The sequence below is a fragment of the Anas platyrhynchos genome, chromosome 5 (assembly GCF_047663525.1).
Source record: "Anas platyrhynchos isolate ZD024472 breed Pekin duck chromosome 5, IASCAAS_PekinDuck_T2T, whole genome shotgun sequence".
NCBI lineage: Eukaryota > Metazoa > Chordata > Aves > Anseriformes > Anatidae > Anas > Anas platyrhynchos.
Window position 1 is genome coordinate 34938966 of NC_092591.1, and position 17473 is coordinate 34956438.

Below are 17473 nucleotides of genomic sequence, written 5' to 3' on the forward strand. Positions count from 1 at the left end.
TACACACAATATACATTTCCCCAAATTCAAACAATTATTTTATTGCAAGCAACTCTTCTTTCTCATACATGGCAACTACAAAGATATTCCATTAATTTTTACTTGTACTGTTTTATAGAGTATGTTTGCAGTATTTTTAGGCTGCACAGATACTCTGCACAGTGTGGCAGGCATCATTTGGAGGAATATTAGTAAGTTAGAATGTCTGTTATGTAATAAGTAAAAGACTATACTCAAACCTTCTGTGTCATCCCGTATGAGAAGAGCCTGTTGTCCATTTTAATCCCATTTACCCATACAGCAAGTCATCTTTTCTTAAAAAGAGCAAGGGAACTGAGCTCCAGTGTTGCACTACTTAGATTCTACGTAGATGTGGATGGATCTGCCAAGAGCAGATGTATTATACTCGAGGAACATAATTCCATATCATTTTAAGTGTGTGTACCTATTTATTTTGTACTGTGTTTTGTTTTGTAATAAAAATATACATACAGAAAAGTAAATAGTAAGCACTTGAATTTTAGTCAAGCTTTTTAAAGTAAAATGGCACAAGCATAAAAAAAACAGCCACCTGAAATTGTTTTTATCATTTGACAGCATGAAGTAACTTCCCTTGCATGACCCAACTCTCTATCTGTTTATAACACCTCAGTGGTATTTAAGTTCTAGTATTATTTCACAGTATTTATCCTTTTTTAGAGTTGCTGAATCTACATGTACTCAAAATGCTCAACATTAGCTTTACTGCCTGTAATCATATGCATGTAGCTAGAGGCAACAAAGATGACCATATTATGCAGGCTGAATAATTTGGTCTTTTAATAGTTCAGGCTATATTCTAATCCAACATCCTTTGTCTAAATACTGAGCACCTGCAAACAATATATATCTAGTATAGCTTTTAACTACTGTATCAATTCTTTTTTTTTTTTTTATTAAGAGTTTGTCCACCACTGGAGAGGAACCTCTACACTGGTAGATTTAACCATTTATATTCTAGACTAAATGCCAGATTTTCATCTAAAGACTCACTGGCGTAACTCAGCTTCATCCTTTAAGCAGTGAGCAGGTAACAAGCTTTCAGAGACAAAGGAGTGTTGTTGTAGAACACCCATCTGGAAGACTCCTACTGGTCCTCATCGGACTGTTAAAAAGACATCTGCTAGATAGGGTTTCTTATTCTTGACCATTTTTACCCCATCAGTTTTATTTGCGTAAATTGGTAACTCCTTACATATTCTTCTTTGGGTCATAGAAGTAGATTGATACCTTTTGATGATGCTTTTCTTCATTGGTTAAAAACTTCTCTTGTGCCATGTTTCATTTTTAGATGAGTACATAGCCTGAATTCTTAATTCAATAGCCACTTACTATTGTGTGTTCTCTGCGTGCAATTAAATGTTTCAGAAAATAGATCAATAAATATGAAAAACTGCAAAAACCTTGCAAAGACCTATCCTTACTTCTGCCAGCAGGTTGCATGCATCACGTGGCCACAGCTTCCTGTGTGGGTTCCACATGGTAAGTCAGGATGCATGAAGAGAGGATCTAGTGTATCTAGAAAAACACAATAGAAAATATATTGAAAGAACAGCGACGTAACTTCTGATCAATATGAATAGAAATGAACAACAGCATACACAGAACACAAGCCTTCAGATTTTATTTCTTTTTTAAAGTTCAGTCACATTATGCATTTCATGAGCTTTTGCAGATCAACACTTTAAAGTAATCACAAGACAGAACCCCCTTAAATTATTATTTAATATTATAGTATGCTTGAATCACACTTGTAGCTTTATGATGTGTTGTACATCCACCCTGGGGTAATTTCACCTAAATATTTGACTTGACTGTTATTAAGTAGGACAGAAAAATAAATTATAATAAAAATGAGAATAAGTTAGCTGCTTTTTCCATACCTTCAAAACCACTTGTCCTGGTCAAAGAATTAGGGTGATTTAGTAGGACCTTCTCTCAACAAATCCATGTCTGACAATTCTTATCCCTTTTTCTTTCTAGTTTTTATAACCTGTAATAATTACTATCATTCAACGTACTTCTAGGCATCTAAGCTCTCTGAAGTCAGAACTTTTTAGTACTTCCTTGTTTCATTTTTTTTCTTAAGACAAATACTTGTTTGCTCTTCTTAGCCCTTTGAGATCTCAACTATCTTCCATGCATTTTAAAAGATAATCAAAGTTTCTACTGAAGACAAAGTTCTGAGAGTACTTTCAAAATTATTTTAATAGTTGCCAAGGTAAATATACTGAAATTATCTACATAACGTTGCAATACCTTTTATCCTGTTCTAGACTATTTCTTTTCTTAAAGTCAACAGCAGAACACCTGATCTTGAATTATGACTAATTTTAAGCAGAGAAAAAGAGAAAAAGAGAGCAAAAAAGTCAGAGTCCCCTTTTCCTTGCATTTATTTTCTTTCTTTCCTATTAAATAATTGACCAAAATCTCTCTCATGCTTAATCAACTGTTACTTACAAAAATTTCTGGTTGGTCTTTGTGTTTCTTGCTTCCAATATGTCATTATGCAGCTCTAGTTATGTATGATTCTTTATATTCATTCTTGAACAATGTTATATGATCCTTGCTCATGCTTTTTTGTTATTGTTTTTAAGTGTAGTTTTTACTTTACGGACATGAAAAAACACCTGACACTACCATACAGACCTCTCATAATGTTCATGTATTTCTTCCGTATTGTCAAATTTTACTGGTGTACTCGAATAAACAGGAACTGTTAATATTCTCTTTTTCCCCCCTCTAAATGACCGCTCCCACTAGGTCTTGAAGTTTTATATATCTTCTTGTGAGAATAACTAAAGCATTTTCTGATATCCTAGGGAAAAAAATAAATTTTCATACACTTCTCATTCTTAATTTTTAAAGCATGGATTTTAGGAAAGTGAAAAATGTTAAACTGTTCCAAGTAAGAGCTGTCCATTTAGCCATCTGACAGAATACAGAGTTTAATTAGGTTCATTGGACAACAAGCTCTAGGTACAGAACTGCTTGTGTCCTAGAAGAAAATTGCTTACCCCCTGAGAGTTCAACAATTCTGCTTCTATTCTGAGTTAAGGCAGTTGATTTCTGGACACAGGCAGATAATACCATAGCAGCACTTTCCAGCTTTACTTCCTGCTCCTCCTGACAAAGAATACATGTCAGAACTTCTTTCTCAACAACAGATGGACCTCGTTTGGGACCCAAAGCAATTCGGGAGTAATCAATTGCTGAAGACATGCTGTAAGAATATAACGATAACAGATGAAAAATAATCATTTCTTTCTTCTAACAAAACAGACTTACTCTTGAGGCATCTAAAATCCTATCATGCTGCAAGCATCTCCAGTGTTATACCAAAGAGCTTTACAAAATCAAGTGATGACAAAATGATGAAAAAACACTTCAATTCTCACTAAAATGCTCTATTTTTTTTAAAGAAAGTGGTAGCCACTTAATACTGAATTATCACATTGATATAGGTTCAGACAGCAGTACATTCAGGCAACTGTATTCAATAAGATTGAATTAAATATATTTTAATCTTGCAGATGCATTATAATTTTATTGAATTCAGTGTTTTGTGACACAACTTTAATAATACAACTTTGTATTTTAAAATATTTCTTATTTTAAAAGTTCGGCAAAGATTTAAAGATTGTTTTAAAAACCAAAGCTCACAAAAGAGATATGAATCCTCTTGGTGCTGTTTTTCGGATCTCTGTTTTTCTGATTAGTTTTGTGCAGCCTCAATTAGACCAAAATTGTAATTGCATTAGGTATGTTTTTGAAGAATCTCTAGAACAGAAGCAATCCACGTGACCAAAATCGTATCACTGCTAAAACAGATAAACATAGCTACCCCCTTAAACTATTCTCCCCCCAAAATGATAAACCGTATCGAAACTCAAAGCTCTGCTTTGAGCATCAGAGCAGTTATCGGTTATCAGCTGTACTGTGTCACCCTGCCTGCCCACTGAAGTAGTCACATCAACAGAAGTTTATGGTATAAAACTGAGATATTTCTGCACCTGGCTATTTTTACCATAGCAACACTACCCTCCTTATCCACCACTCATGAAAAAAGGTCCTCTCTCCTTCAATTGTAATTGGCTTCCATTTCCAATTCTTTGCCTGCTAATGCAGTCTTTCCTCCAGAACTGACTCATTTAAAAATTTTAACATTGTAAGAGTAGTTACCTAATAATGAAAAACCCAATCAAATAAATTCAGCACAGTAACTGAGAGTGAGACATGAAGTGTGTGATAGACATTATAAACATAGTATCATAAATTGCTGTAAATATATACTAAAGTTAGGATTTTAAAGTTAGGATTTATCATAATAGGTAAGTGGTTTGTCCAACACAAGCAATGATGCAGTTACATATTTGAAGCCTCAACAGAGGAAAAAGGAAAAGCTTATCATACACCTAGCCACCTAAAGCAGCACAGGATGAAAAATAATCATTTCTAAATTGTATAAGACCTGCATGACAATAAAGGATTCACTTGCTATTATTATATTATACATAACTACAGGATATTGCAGAACTAAGTTATCCAGTCTGCAAAACACCAATTCACTCTCAAATTATCTTTCCTTTCCACCAATGTAATCCAAACATCTTCAGTATGAAATCAGATTTTTAAAAAGTGAACAGAAATAGCAGCAACTTGAGCTACAAGAAGCATGTTTTCTTCACTGCAACTTAACCACAGCCAACATGCATTAGATTCTTTACAAATTTAAGTTTTTGTACAAGGCAGTCAGTCATCTCCTAAACTACAGTGATGTCAACTACACAGATTTCTAATGATATTTTTCAAATGCTACATAAGTACCTACAATTTGAAGAAATAATGTTCTTACTGTTTAATTTATGCTGATCTACAAAAAGCAAATCCATTGTTCTAACATCAGCAAACATGCACTACTTCTGATATGATTCTTTAACAGAGGACTTAAAACTAAAAAGGGAAACAAATTTGCTGACTGGGATGACAATTTATCTTACCATACTATAAGTATTTTTATAAGGCAGTATCACATTTTAGGTAATGAACTCTTCTCCCCACCAGAGCTCTGGATGTCTGCTTTTTCTTACCTTTCTTCCTCCATAATAGCATCTTCTTTCCCTTGTGCCTCCGATGTGTTTTCATAAAGGAGTTTATGGGTTTCAATGAAATTCCTCTGCAGAGCAGACATCTGAGCCATTATCTTCTGACGATGTAGCCTAGCTGCTTCTGCCTTTCTCTTCCTCTCAGCTTTCTCTTTATCCTGAGAGCTCTGTGTCTGCACACACCAAATTGCAGGCAACAGAGAACATCAAAAATTAGAAGAATCTTTCCCCAGTTATAAGCATATATATAGTACTAACATCAAATTCCTTAACTGATAACACTTTGGGTTTTGTTTGTTTTAAAGTTAATTGCTGAACACTGAAACATGTTAACACTGAAAAATTTAAAACCTAAATTTAAAGTGTTGACTAGGATTATTAAGAAAAAAATGAGATTGATAGACCTGCAAGATGTCACTAGAACCGTAACTTGCAGAAAGATAAGATCAATGACACCTGACGCATTCTGTTTACCTTCTACATCTTAGGAAACTTTAGTGAACATCAAGTTTACTGGTGTTGTTATTCCCACCATAAATGAAACTTTTAAATGAAGCCTCTACTGTGTACTCCATATATCCCTTACAGAAATTTAATAAACTTTAATCTTGAACTATTTGTGGAGATCACAGCAAATAGATTGTTCCTTCATTTCTATAGCAAAATTTTATGTATTTGAGTACAGTATTTTCCCCTACTACTTCTTCATCGTAGAATGGACCACTATTCTTCTTCCAGTGTTTCTTCATTTATCATATTTCCAAAAATTATAATCACAAAATTTATATACTTTAGAAACATGAAAATTGAAAACAAAGGTAGATTTAATTGAAATATATGAAACCTAATTCTTCTTATTCAACTACTTTAGGCACAAATTCAATATTATATGCAGTTTCCATTCAGGATGCCATTATTTTTTGAGAAAATGAAGTAACAAGAAGTTGCTTTGTAAGTAGTGGACCTAACAGATTGGTTCCTTACCAACTTGTGTTTCATTCCCTTACCTTTCTAACTACCATATGACACCTTTCTCAAAAAAGAAACATGGCATATGTTCTGATAGGTTTAGAGCTACACATGCGATGACTGGACAAGAGGTTGTTTGGCAGCAAGCTGTTGCCAAACACAATGTATAAGAGCAAACTGGCCTGTCTTTGCACACTATCTAAAGGTAATTGAATTCTTTTCTGTTCAGCTGCCTATTATTAAAAAAATAGGTAATGCTGCAGTAAACTTTAAGATCTCCACTGTCTCACTTGATCACTGGATTTAAGAGATTACTTTGAGGGAAGAGGGTAAAGACTGACGCACAAAGTAATGACCTAAGTTTGATTTCTTTATCACATGATCAAGGCATAGCAAACTAGCCTCTTGCTAGCTCATGTAAATTACAAGACAGCATTTTAAGTGTATTTGTATTTGCACAGTGACAACATAATAGAAAAGGTGATCAGACCACAAAGATAAAAGCAGAAATAAATAAAAACAAATTCCCATCCTCTTAGAGTCTAAATGCTATTTGCAGACAATATATTATAAAGTAATACCTACAATGGTATTTTCATTTAACAATAAAATTAGGTACTTACTTCAAAACGCCATTAAAAAATATTACATACAAGATTTCTATTGAACTTTAATTATTACCTCATCACCTTTTGTAGCTTCTGAGACTGATGTAGCTGCTACTGTTGTCAAACTAGATTTTTCTCTCATTCTCTTCACCGTGTCAAACATCTAGGGTGAGAGGCTTAGATGTTAAAAAGGTAGTAACAACCAAGTTGCACTTTATTATAGGTAAGAGCAGAGCTCCTGATTTTTAATTTTACATTTTTTTTCAGATTGTCAAATGGATGAAATCAACTGCCATACTCTTAAACTATGAAAAAGTCCTGTAGCCAAAGAGTAGTGCTCAGCATGAAGTAAAATTCTCCCAACTTTACGAGTTCTCCAGCACTAATACTGCTAAACAAATAAAGCTCTTTCATCAGAAAGACATCTGTACATCAGAATGGACAGACTGCTAGCTTATTTCATGCAGGTGAGACATGGCCATCCCATGGAAATAGTCTGCAGTCAGTATAAATCAACATCTAGAACAGAAAGCTTTCTAGCTTATGCCCAATTAGTTAAAACCAAGCCTAAAAAAATTCATTTTCTATTCTTCGAACTATCTTTAATAAGAAACTTGAAATTCTGATAATTTTAAATATTCTAAATTTGCATATCATTAAAAAGAGTATATGTTAAGTATATTTTTACTTTTGCCCTTTGAATTTCAGAAGAAAAAATTCTCCAAGATCTTTTAAATTTGCCACCCTATTCAGTAGTAAATTTGCACCAATTTCAGTAGTACAGTTTTGGAATTCTTGCTGTGGATTTTTACCTTCTTTTATACTTTTTTTCCAGGAGTTCTGTGTTTGCCAACTAAACTAAGGCCACTGATGCCGCAAACGGATAAGGACCTTGATACTGCTAAGAAGCAGCAGCAGCCCACTTTTCTATGTTGGACACAGTGTCATTGCTCTAGAAGGTTTTCCCATCTCTTACTGGGGGGAAAGGCAGTGAGATAGTTGGAAAAATACCATAGATTAAATGTATAATGTGGCCATTAGTTAGGTCATTGACTAAAAACTTAATACAAGCTGCCCCTAAAATGTATTCCTGATTTATAAACTTTTACTTATCACCTGCTAGTATTTCACAACAGAAATATAAGGAATAATGTTTATACATAAAAATACACAAATGAGGTTTCAACAGTTTAGGCTTCTTAAGAAACTGCTGCAACTGCAAATACTAATAGATTATATATATACAGGAATTATAACATCTTTCATAACAGTTTTCTAAATTACAAAATGAGATCATGCTTGTCTCCCCACTGCATACCTGCAGTATCCAATTGATCATGTCCTTCTGTGCCTCTAATTGAGGAATTCTCTTTAATTTTTCCAGAAGCATTAATATGTTTACAGCATTCAAAGCTGAGCTTCCCATTCCTTTACAAAGAAAGATAAATGCATGGATTTGGGGCTGGGGGTGGGGAGGACAACATCTTAATGTGTCTACAACCATAAGCATGCATTAAAACATTCCTAATTATATAGCACACATTTATGAACATAATCTCCGTAGTTACTGTTCTGTCTTAAGTTCACCTATTCATTCCAGATAAATGTAGTATATAATCTTTCTCCATTGTACATTAATAATTTTTCCTATTTCCAAGAGTAGAATTATAGGGGAAAAAAAAGAGAATTGCCTTCAGTTTTGAAGAGAATTAGTGGAGCTCTTGTATTTTACACTAGTCTGCTAAAAAGTTCATTATGTATAAGCTAATTCCTGTCACAAAAGTACAATTCTGCTAATTTTCTTCTTCACAGCATGTTACATTTCATAAGATTTTTTTAGCCATTTTTAAAAATAAGCATGCTTTAAAATTTGGACCATTCTCTTCAATTAGATTTCCTCTGCAGCACTTTCCATTTGAACTTGTTTCACATTTTTAGAAGTAAGACAAAAATGTAACAAAAAAAACTTTTTTTAAACCCTTTTCGGTAGGACTTTCTTACCAAAAAAAACTGATTACTTCTATATATGTTATAGAAATGTATGTGTGTGTGTGTGTGTTTGTGTTTTTTATGGTTATGTTTAATAAATTACTTTTACCAGGGCATAAATTTATTACAGTATTATTAAAATATAGTGCCTTGTACATTTGAAACCTTGCACATGCTGTCTTCCATGGACATTGATCCGAGTCCAGAAGAAACCTACAAAGTCACAGTCTGGTATTTACACATAGGAAACCAGAACTGGCTCTAAGTGTTGTCAAAAGCAAAAATAAAACTCATAAAGAATTTTCTCACTAACAACTTAGATATAAAAACTTTTAGTCTACTTCTAAAATGATCATGAAGCTTTTAAAACAGAAATACGTTCGGTTTGGTGATACTACTTCTTGCTCCATAAGAAAAAAGTGACAAACAAGTGACATGAGAGTCTCTTTCAGACTCAGTAACACCTCTTTACACAAGATTTTTGAAAAACTAAATAAAGGCAGTTCAAGAAGCTATATTTCACAATTCTTATCTCTGTTCCAACTCTCAAGTGACAATTATGTCTTCATAAAGGAATTTTTTGTTTCTTACGCAATGAAGCAGAAACTAGGTAAGATGAATAATGGAAAACTATTTAGAAAATGTATGTTCCAACTCCCACTCCCTAGACTTGAATGTTAGATTTGGAAATGCTCTCTAAGGACTTTGAAAAGAAAAAGCACAAAAGCACACCACATAGCCATTAAGTTTTGCTTCTATTATCACTACCCTAACAAAAGACTAACTTGCAGGTCAATCAATAACTGCATAGCTCAAGTGTCTGAAAGATCAAGACAGTTCTCTACAATCCACTCTCTTTTCTTAATTTCTATTTTAACAATACTTCTGTGAAAGAACCACCATGTGGTACTTAACACCCATATTACTTTTGTTTCCTTCAAAAGAAGAGAAACACATCTTTTCTTCAATATATCTATCAAATGGGAGCAAAGTAAGCTACTCCAAACTTGGTCTCTCTATTATTTCAAATAAATATTTCAGCAGTTTTAAATTCTAAACAGTGAGTCCTTTCTGACTGAAATAGCTAAATACTTTCTTCTAATTTACTGTTGTCCTTAGAAAATCAAGCTAGTCTGATTTACTCTGCTCTTTCAAAGAAAATGAAACATACTTGACGCTTTGTGATAAAAATCAAAGGTTACTTCTTCTTCCGGAGACTTCTGTAGCTGCTGCTTCTCTTCCAGTAACCCTAAAGAAAGGAGATGAAGCACCTAAAAAGATAAAAATGTTAGCTCTCATTCATTGTTAGAGTGCTAGAAAATCAGTACATGAAATAAGGATATTTAATACAGTTTCTACTACAGACTTATTATATCCATGATAAAACACAGGAACAAGAATAAGTGCAAAGGTCATACATGAAAGGACATATAACAACAGAGTGTAATAAACTGTCTTGTGTACTTCTTGCACTACAATAAACTTTGCACATATTATTAAAACATGAATCTTATTTTACTGATTCATACAAACCTATAAACATCTATAAAAACAAGTTTGGGGATCAAAAAGTCATTTCTTATATTTCCAAGTTAATCTCTGGATATTTTGATCACAAGCTTTTAGTGTAATTATCATGGGAAAAATAAAGTTAACCATACCATTTGGATCATAGCTTCAGTCCACAAGTGGGTTTCGAGTTCTACTGCTCTCTGAAGGATGGTCCGCAGTATGTGCATCATAACGTCACAGTTCAAAAGCCTCACCACATTACTGAACGCAGGACAGAAGTCTGGGGGAGGAGGTGGTGGCAATGCTAGAAAATGTGGGTATGTAAATATATTAATAAATGTACTGGCATCTCAAAGGTTCAAGCAAAAAGATACAGGAAGCATACTACTACCAGTGAAAGAACAATTGGATCTTTTCAATTAATAAGAATATGCTCAAATCAATTGTTTGCCTAAGTCAGGTTTTACTTTTAGTAAAATGAAGTACTTCTAATAAGCTCTTATATAAACACATGCAAACTTAGCTACACAAGCAATCTTTAAATGCAACTCTTTAATAGTTTGCACTGCCTCTTGTCATTTGTGTATCACTAACATGCATGAAGTGTGTTTTGCATCAGATAAATTTTCTAAGTAGTTAAAACTTAAACAAGGATGAGATGCAAAAATTAAGATATTCAACTGAAATGGCAATCTGGGAAGAGAAAAACTATCTTTTCAGATTAAAAAAAGTTGTCAATAGTTTTTATTAAATTGTTTATTTTACTTAATTGTTTACAAAGTCTTCCTCAGATCAACTCAACTAATGCTCATGCCTTTAGTGGGTAAAAATAAAATGGAAAATAATGTTCGTGTTACAACAAAAATGTAGTTTTGTTTGTAGTTAGCATGTAGTTAGTAAAAGTTTGCAGCTTTTAAATAAGCAAATTTTGGTTTATAAAACACAAGTTATTTACATAACGGGTAACGAGCATTAGTTCCTGCAGCAACCTTCTCTAGAGGACACTACTGTGTATCACATCCGTGCTACAGAAATTACTCACAAAAATAACTTATGGCTCCTATTTATTCACCATAAAGACTAAATTGTTTAATTTATCAATGGTTATTATGCCACATTGATTTGTCTACTGGAAATTAAACTAACATTTCAAAAATTCCTATATTACAAAAAAGTCAGGTGTTAATTAATTACAATTACCACAAATCACAACAAATGTAGTATGAACTCGGCTATCCATTGCAAGTTACAATACATCTCAAAGCTCATTTTATATAAAAAAAACTACATGCACTACTGAATTATGTTTGTTGAGACATTAGTTTCAAATGTTTACCTTCATCTCTGTTTTCTTGTTTTCTTCTTTTCTTTTGTGTATGTTCAGCCTACAGAAAAGGTAGTATTGTTTTATCATCGTGTCTACAGGAGTATGCAGTGAAAAAATTAGAAATGCTAATCTATCAAATGTGGCAAGATACATAGTCAATATTTGGTCATGCAACTAGAATCCTGTATGAAATCTGTTTAATACTGAAATTTGCATTTTATTTTGTAGTAAAGAAACAGCAGCACATACTTTCTTCTTTAAAAAAAATTACAGAAACAGTGTTTGCTTTCTTCAAATTCAAGGACAATTCTCAGCACATTCTATTCTTAGCAGTTAAGGGAGTTAACACAGAAGTCACCATGGGAAAAATATTACAAGCCACACCACATGAATTTATATCAACATTAACTTCATTAGAAGCTTAGTTCTCAAGTTAGCTTTATACAAGTTAGCCTTCCTATATCAGTTTCTTCAGATTCCATGAACTCCTTTGATTCAGCAAAACTCTTTAGACGGTGATAATCATGTGCTATTTTTACCTTTGAGAGTAATTCTTACACTGCCTACCTTACTGTGCTGGGTCTTAGTATAGTGATAAAAGAACATATTGAAGTCTTTCAAGCATTCATCTTTCAGTTCATAAACTCCATGGCCAGACACTCCTGGTTTCCTTAAAAGAAATATTTCATGATATACAGATTAATAACATATGTTCACCACATCTTTGAATGTACACAAACCAGTAACAGGATTTATTTTCTGACAAAATGCTAATAGTTAAAGAAATAGTGACAGTTACTTTGTTAACTTAAAGAGCATAGAGTGGGTACAGTTTTGAGTCTTTATTTTTGAAGACTGTTGACTATCATATATTCTATATTCCATATTACATGGATATGTTGAACCTTCCATATAATTCCCACAGCAAAATTTCTAGGTACACCTATAGGTGCCATTGATTAAACATAACCAATATAAGATTTCAAATAAGGTATACTAAAACAATTAAAATTACAAGACATTCCTGTCACACAAAAAAAGCAGACATTTGAACTAGTTTTTCTTAACTGTCACAATTGTTTTCCTTTTTTGCATATACCAAGTAGCTATACCAAGTAGCATGTAAGTAAATAAATGACATTAAACCAATGATTAGGTTATCATCAAGAAGTACAATGAGTTGTTAAGGTTCCCAACCATCTTTAAAATTAAATGAACTTTTGAAGGTTTTCTCAGTAGGACATGAAATCACTCAACTCCTGCGGTTCCTCAAACTGAATTTGAAGAGAGGAATAAAAGGAGAGAAGCAGCAGCTTCAGATATTCCATATAGTTTTCTTTCTTACATATATTTTAAAGCGTGTATATTTCAAGACAGAAAACATTAGCTGAATGTAGAATGTCGTACAGCTTGTTTAGCCCATATGAGCTATCTGATTTCATGCTTAAGGTACTTATAAAACAATATCAAGAACTTACTTGAATGTAGCCACTTTATCAATTACATTCTCCAAGCCAGTTTCATTGTTCTCCTGGTAAAAAATTTAGTTTGGCATAAGTATATAATGATTCAAATATCTTCAGTACTATACTATGAACAACAAAAACAGACATGCAGATTTAGAACAATTCTCTAATTCATTAATTATTTTGGCCATTTGGTAACTCAGAAAGCAGATATTCGTAACTCGCAAGTTACAGGGAAAATACCGAAGACAGATAACAAATACTTTCATCTGCTCGTGTAAAATTTGATTTATAACAAAGCTGATCTCCCCAAACACAGCAGTGCCTTACCCAACCTCAACGGAGTGGAAAAAAAGGTTTCACTCCCTAAAAATAGTCCATGTGGATCATGTGTTACTCGTTTCTGATTATAATCCAGGGTATTATATTTTCAAATAATCTGTTTTGGGCATTGATTGTTGGCCCTGAAAGCTTGCACAGACTATAAAATCTAAACCACACCTCTCCCTTGTGCATAAGTTTTCAACACTTAGAATAGAATGGTGGGGTTTGAAAGCCATGATTTTTCAATGAACAAGCTGAACAGACTTTTCAATGACCTCATTTTTCAATGAACAAGTTGAAGTGATCAAATTAGAGGATAATGTTTTTTATTGATGGTAAACAGGGCAGCTAGATTCTGTTCTGCCTAGTCCTAACTGGGCCAAAAAAGAAAATTTTAAAACTTGTTCTTGAATCTCGAAGAGGTGTGTATAGTTTAGTTTGTTTTGTTGTTTTTTTGTTTTGTTTTGTTTTTTATTCAATCCATCTTTTCATCAAAGCACACAATCCCCATACAAACCCCTTCAGATGAGACCATGCTTCTACCTATGTTTACCTTTACATCAGTAAGGTAGCAGCATTTGTAATGCTATATTTTAATTCTCAAACCAACATCTGAGCTTTTTATCAGAGATGTAATACTTCCATATAAAGATATGGAAGATAAACAGGAGAAGGACATAAAAATTGAAAAATGTAAGGAAGAAAAGTAGCAACCCAGGACTCACATTTTCAGGCAAGGACTTGGTAATTGCACTATGCGCCATCGGCTCAATACATAGTAGATGAATGATTTCTCTCATGGTAACATCTTCCTTTGTCACATTACTCACTCCAGGTACATATCTTTCCCCTACCAGAGTACATCAAAAGGAAAAGAATCACATATATGACAGTTACAAAGCAAATTCTGGGGAATGTAAACATACACTAACTATCCCAAGTGTCTGAGAGATGACAAGAAAGTTTGTTGTTTTTTGTTTGTTTTAACCTAGCTTCCTAAAAAAAAAAAAAAAAATGGGCTGAGTCTCTTCTCATTTTCCACCTTATTAAATTATTAAATTATCTTATTAGCTTTTTTCACCATGTAAAACGTATTGCTTCCAGCTGACAGATGTTTGTATTATCAAACCATCTGTTTAGAATAGGCACTTTCCAGTATACACTCCATATCAGATTCTATGCTAAAGTAATCTAACTTGTTCTTTCAAGCTATGATTATCCATTACTACCAGAGTAGAGAGAAAAAACAAACTTACCCACAACATAGATGAGAATCTGAAGCATCTCTTCTATTAGTACGTTACATTGTTTAATCAATTCCTACAAGAATGAGAGAAATCATATAAAAAACACTAACAGGAAAACCTGTAAGTGAGGGAGTTTAGTATTGAGATGTACTGCTTCAGTGAAGCATCATATTGTGAGAAGAACCCTCCCTCTTAATGAGTTAGAAAAAGATATTATAGGTATATAAAAGATATAGATATTATTCTGCAATTGAAGAGCAAGGTTCACATGCAGGAAAAGAAATAAAAGTGTATCCCAAAGGAAGGGTCATATCGAAATTCAAGCCTCAAAAAGTAGCACAACAATTAAGCAAGTTTCATCAAAAATACACAAATACTACACACATAAATATTGTAGAGAAGTCATTTGCCTGTATTTTAGCAGATGACCTACGAAAACATTAACAAGGAAATCAGTAACCAGTTTACCTTGTGAATGTGGAACACTAAGAAAAATGAAAACCTAACGAAATATATGTAGAGAAGGCACATACTAGATGGGACAGGCATTGGTCTGGTCTTTTTATTCAATCTTACGCTGTGCCAGTAGTGCTGTTCTCTGAACTGCATTGCTACTTTGAACAAAGCACACCAAAGAGAGCAAAATCAGTTTTCTAATTTTGAGTAAGAAAGCCTCCATATAAGCCTCTGATATAAAATAATTTCTGTCTCAACATCAGGAAACACTTCTTTACTGAGCAGGTGAGTGAGCACTTGAACAGGTTGCCCAGAGAGGCTGTGGAGTCTTCATCCTTGGAGATAAGGCTTCCCCATTCTCCCTCCTTGGAAATATTTCAAAAGCCACCTGGATGTGGTCCCAGGCAGCCTGCTCCAGGTGGCCTTGCTTGAGCTTGGGGATTGAACTATATGGCCTCCAGAGGTCCCCTTCCAACCCAAATCATTTTGTGATTGTGTGTGATTTGTTTAACTGCTAGGTCCTGCGTTGACTGACTTAATGTGGTCAAAAAAAATGCAGTGATCAACAGTAGCTACTTTTTCTAATGATGTTGCATGCACTCAAAGTAAACAAATTCATCAGCAGATATACTTGACACTTACCTGATCTTTGGTGGGCTTGATCCTTCTGAAAGCATCAGCAAGCTCATACCTCTGTAGTATGAGCAACAGGAAATGATTTGGATCCATAAGAGATGCACCAATCTAAGAAGAGACAAATATGAATATCAGTTACCATTACAATTCTTCATTTTGCAACAATACGTATTTAATTAAGATTAAAGGCGTGAGCATGTTATGAGTCAGGCAAAAAATGATTCAGACCATTATACCTGGAGCATGATGATGTCTTTATCATACATTTCTTCTCTGCATTTAACATCTTGATAATAAAACACCTGAGAAATAAGAAAACAAAATTTAAGCAGAGAAGTAATGCACTACCAAATCTGCACCATTTAATGCCTGTTTGAGACTTTTTTCAAGTTGTAAAGCATCTTTATTAAGGTAAGGGAAAGTCCCATGTCTCTTTCAGAACAAATGTACTTTGATAGAAGTGAAAAATGATTTTTCACTTTTTCAGAGAAAATCTATGCCATATTAACTTTTTCACAGCCACACTCCAAAACAACGTAATTCTAATGCCTTCTATGTATTAAAAATCTTATTTTCTTTCTCCTACCCCAGTTCTGACACACAAATTCTGCAAGGGGCTACCAATATTTACTTTGATTTCACGAAAGGGTTCTGTGAAAGGTAAATTTAAAAAAAAAAATCTGCCAAATACAAAAATGGTGAAGTCAAAAGAGGAACAATACAAGTACTTATGGGTAGACTCTTACAACAAAAAAGCCCACCAGTATTATTAAATGTTTGTTATTTCAAGCTATATAGTACTCAGAAGTTTGATATGAGATTAAATAGTTAAATATTTAAGTTTTCCTGTTGTAAGCAACAGTACTTATACAACAATTTCTTTAACAAATCTGAAAGTAGTCTATAGTAGACGTCAGTAAAGTTACCATTTCACAGAAGTCAGAAGCAGTACTAAAAGAGATCAAAACAGTTTTCTAATACAGGCAGGCAAAGCCATTGATAAAACTGGAAATAAAACCAAGTTACCTAAATTCCGATCTAGAAATCATTTTATTTAGTAAATTTTCGTAGGAGTAACCCCCATGACCTATTTCTACACTGGATGAAACTACCATTGAAAACAATACTGAGATATACCTGCATACACCATTAGGACCAAGTCACTACTGTATAACCTAGAGAGTACCTGGCTTATCAGAGAGAGTCCATTCCTTCTCCACATCTCTGCAGCTACCTGAGCAACCAAAACAAGACATCTCAAAGGATATTCTACCAGCAGGTCCACCTGAAATTCTTCCTAGAAGTAAAATAAAAATGGACAGAAAGAAGGAAGGAAAAATAAGTCAGTCAGTGATTTTTAAGTGTAAGTCTTAAACAATAACAAGTTCCAAGTTGCAAAATGACCTGTTACGAAAGTTCTAAAATATGATTTTAAGCTTTCTCCTTCCCAGAGTATAAATCACAAGCAGCATTTGAATAAATAAGTAAATCTTACAGGAGAAACAAATTCATGTAATCTTGATATGCTTCCAGTCTTGCTTAATCGCACATGAAGACCTACAAAACAAATAGGAAAAAAATATAAAATATATCAAATTCATTCAAGTTTGTCTTCCAACAAATTCCAAAACTTAGCTAAACTGCCTGCAACTCAGAGAACTAAAAGAAAAAGTTAAAGTTTACTTCGGAAAGATTTGTTACTTCCATTATTATATATATATTTTTAACACAGAATATCTATTACATTATTACAACAGTTTTTACTAGTCTTACAATTCATTCTTTTTATGAATAA

At 33.4% G+C, this 17473-nt stretch overlaps 1 protein-coding gene across 2 annotated transcripts in view; it reads right to left on the bottom strand.

The window, feature by feature from the left end:
• Positions 1 to 17473, bottom strand: part of UBR1 (ubiquitin protein ligase E3 component n-recognin 1) — a 61715-nt gene that overhangs the window by 17016 nt on the left and 27226 nt on the right. For both annotated transcript variants that reach the window (XM_027457769.3, XM_027457768.3), the window contains exons 16-31: positions 17174 to 17235; positions 16865 to 16975; positions 15915 to 15980; positions 15685 to 15786; positions 14596 to 14659; positions 14065 to 14189; positions 13028 to 13080; positions 12117 to 12219; positions 11559 to 11607; positions 10372 to 10526; positions 9882 to 9981; positions 8040 to 8149; positions 6795 to 6884; positions 5130 to 5317; positions 3057 to 3262; positions 1464 to 1557 (exon numbers count right to left, since the gene is read on the bottom strand). In XM_027457769.3, the coding sequence (XP_027313570.3) occupies positions 1464 to 1557; positions 3057 to 3262; positions 5130 to 5317; positions 6795 to 6884; positions 8040 to 8149; positions 9882 to 9981; positions 10372 to 10526; positions 11559 to 11607; positions 12117 to 12219; positions 13028 to 13080; positions 14065 to 14189; positions 14596 to 14659; positions 15685 to 15786; positions 15915 to 15980; positions 16865 to 16975; positions 17174 to 17235 (1678 nt within the window). The remainder of the gene's footprint in view (positions 1 to 1463; positions 1558 to 3056; positions 3263 to 5129; positions 5318 to 6794; positions 6885 to 8039; positions 8150 to 9881; positions 9982 to 10371; positions 10527 to 11558; positions 11608 to 12116; positions 12220 to 13027; positions 13081 to 14064; positions 14190 to 14595; positions 14660 to 15684; positions 15787 to 15914; positions 15981 to 16864; positions 16976 to 17173; positions 17236 to 17473) is intronic.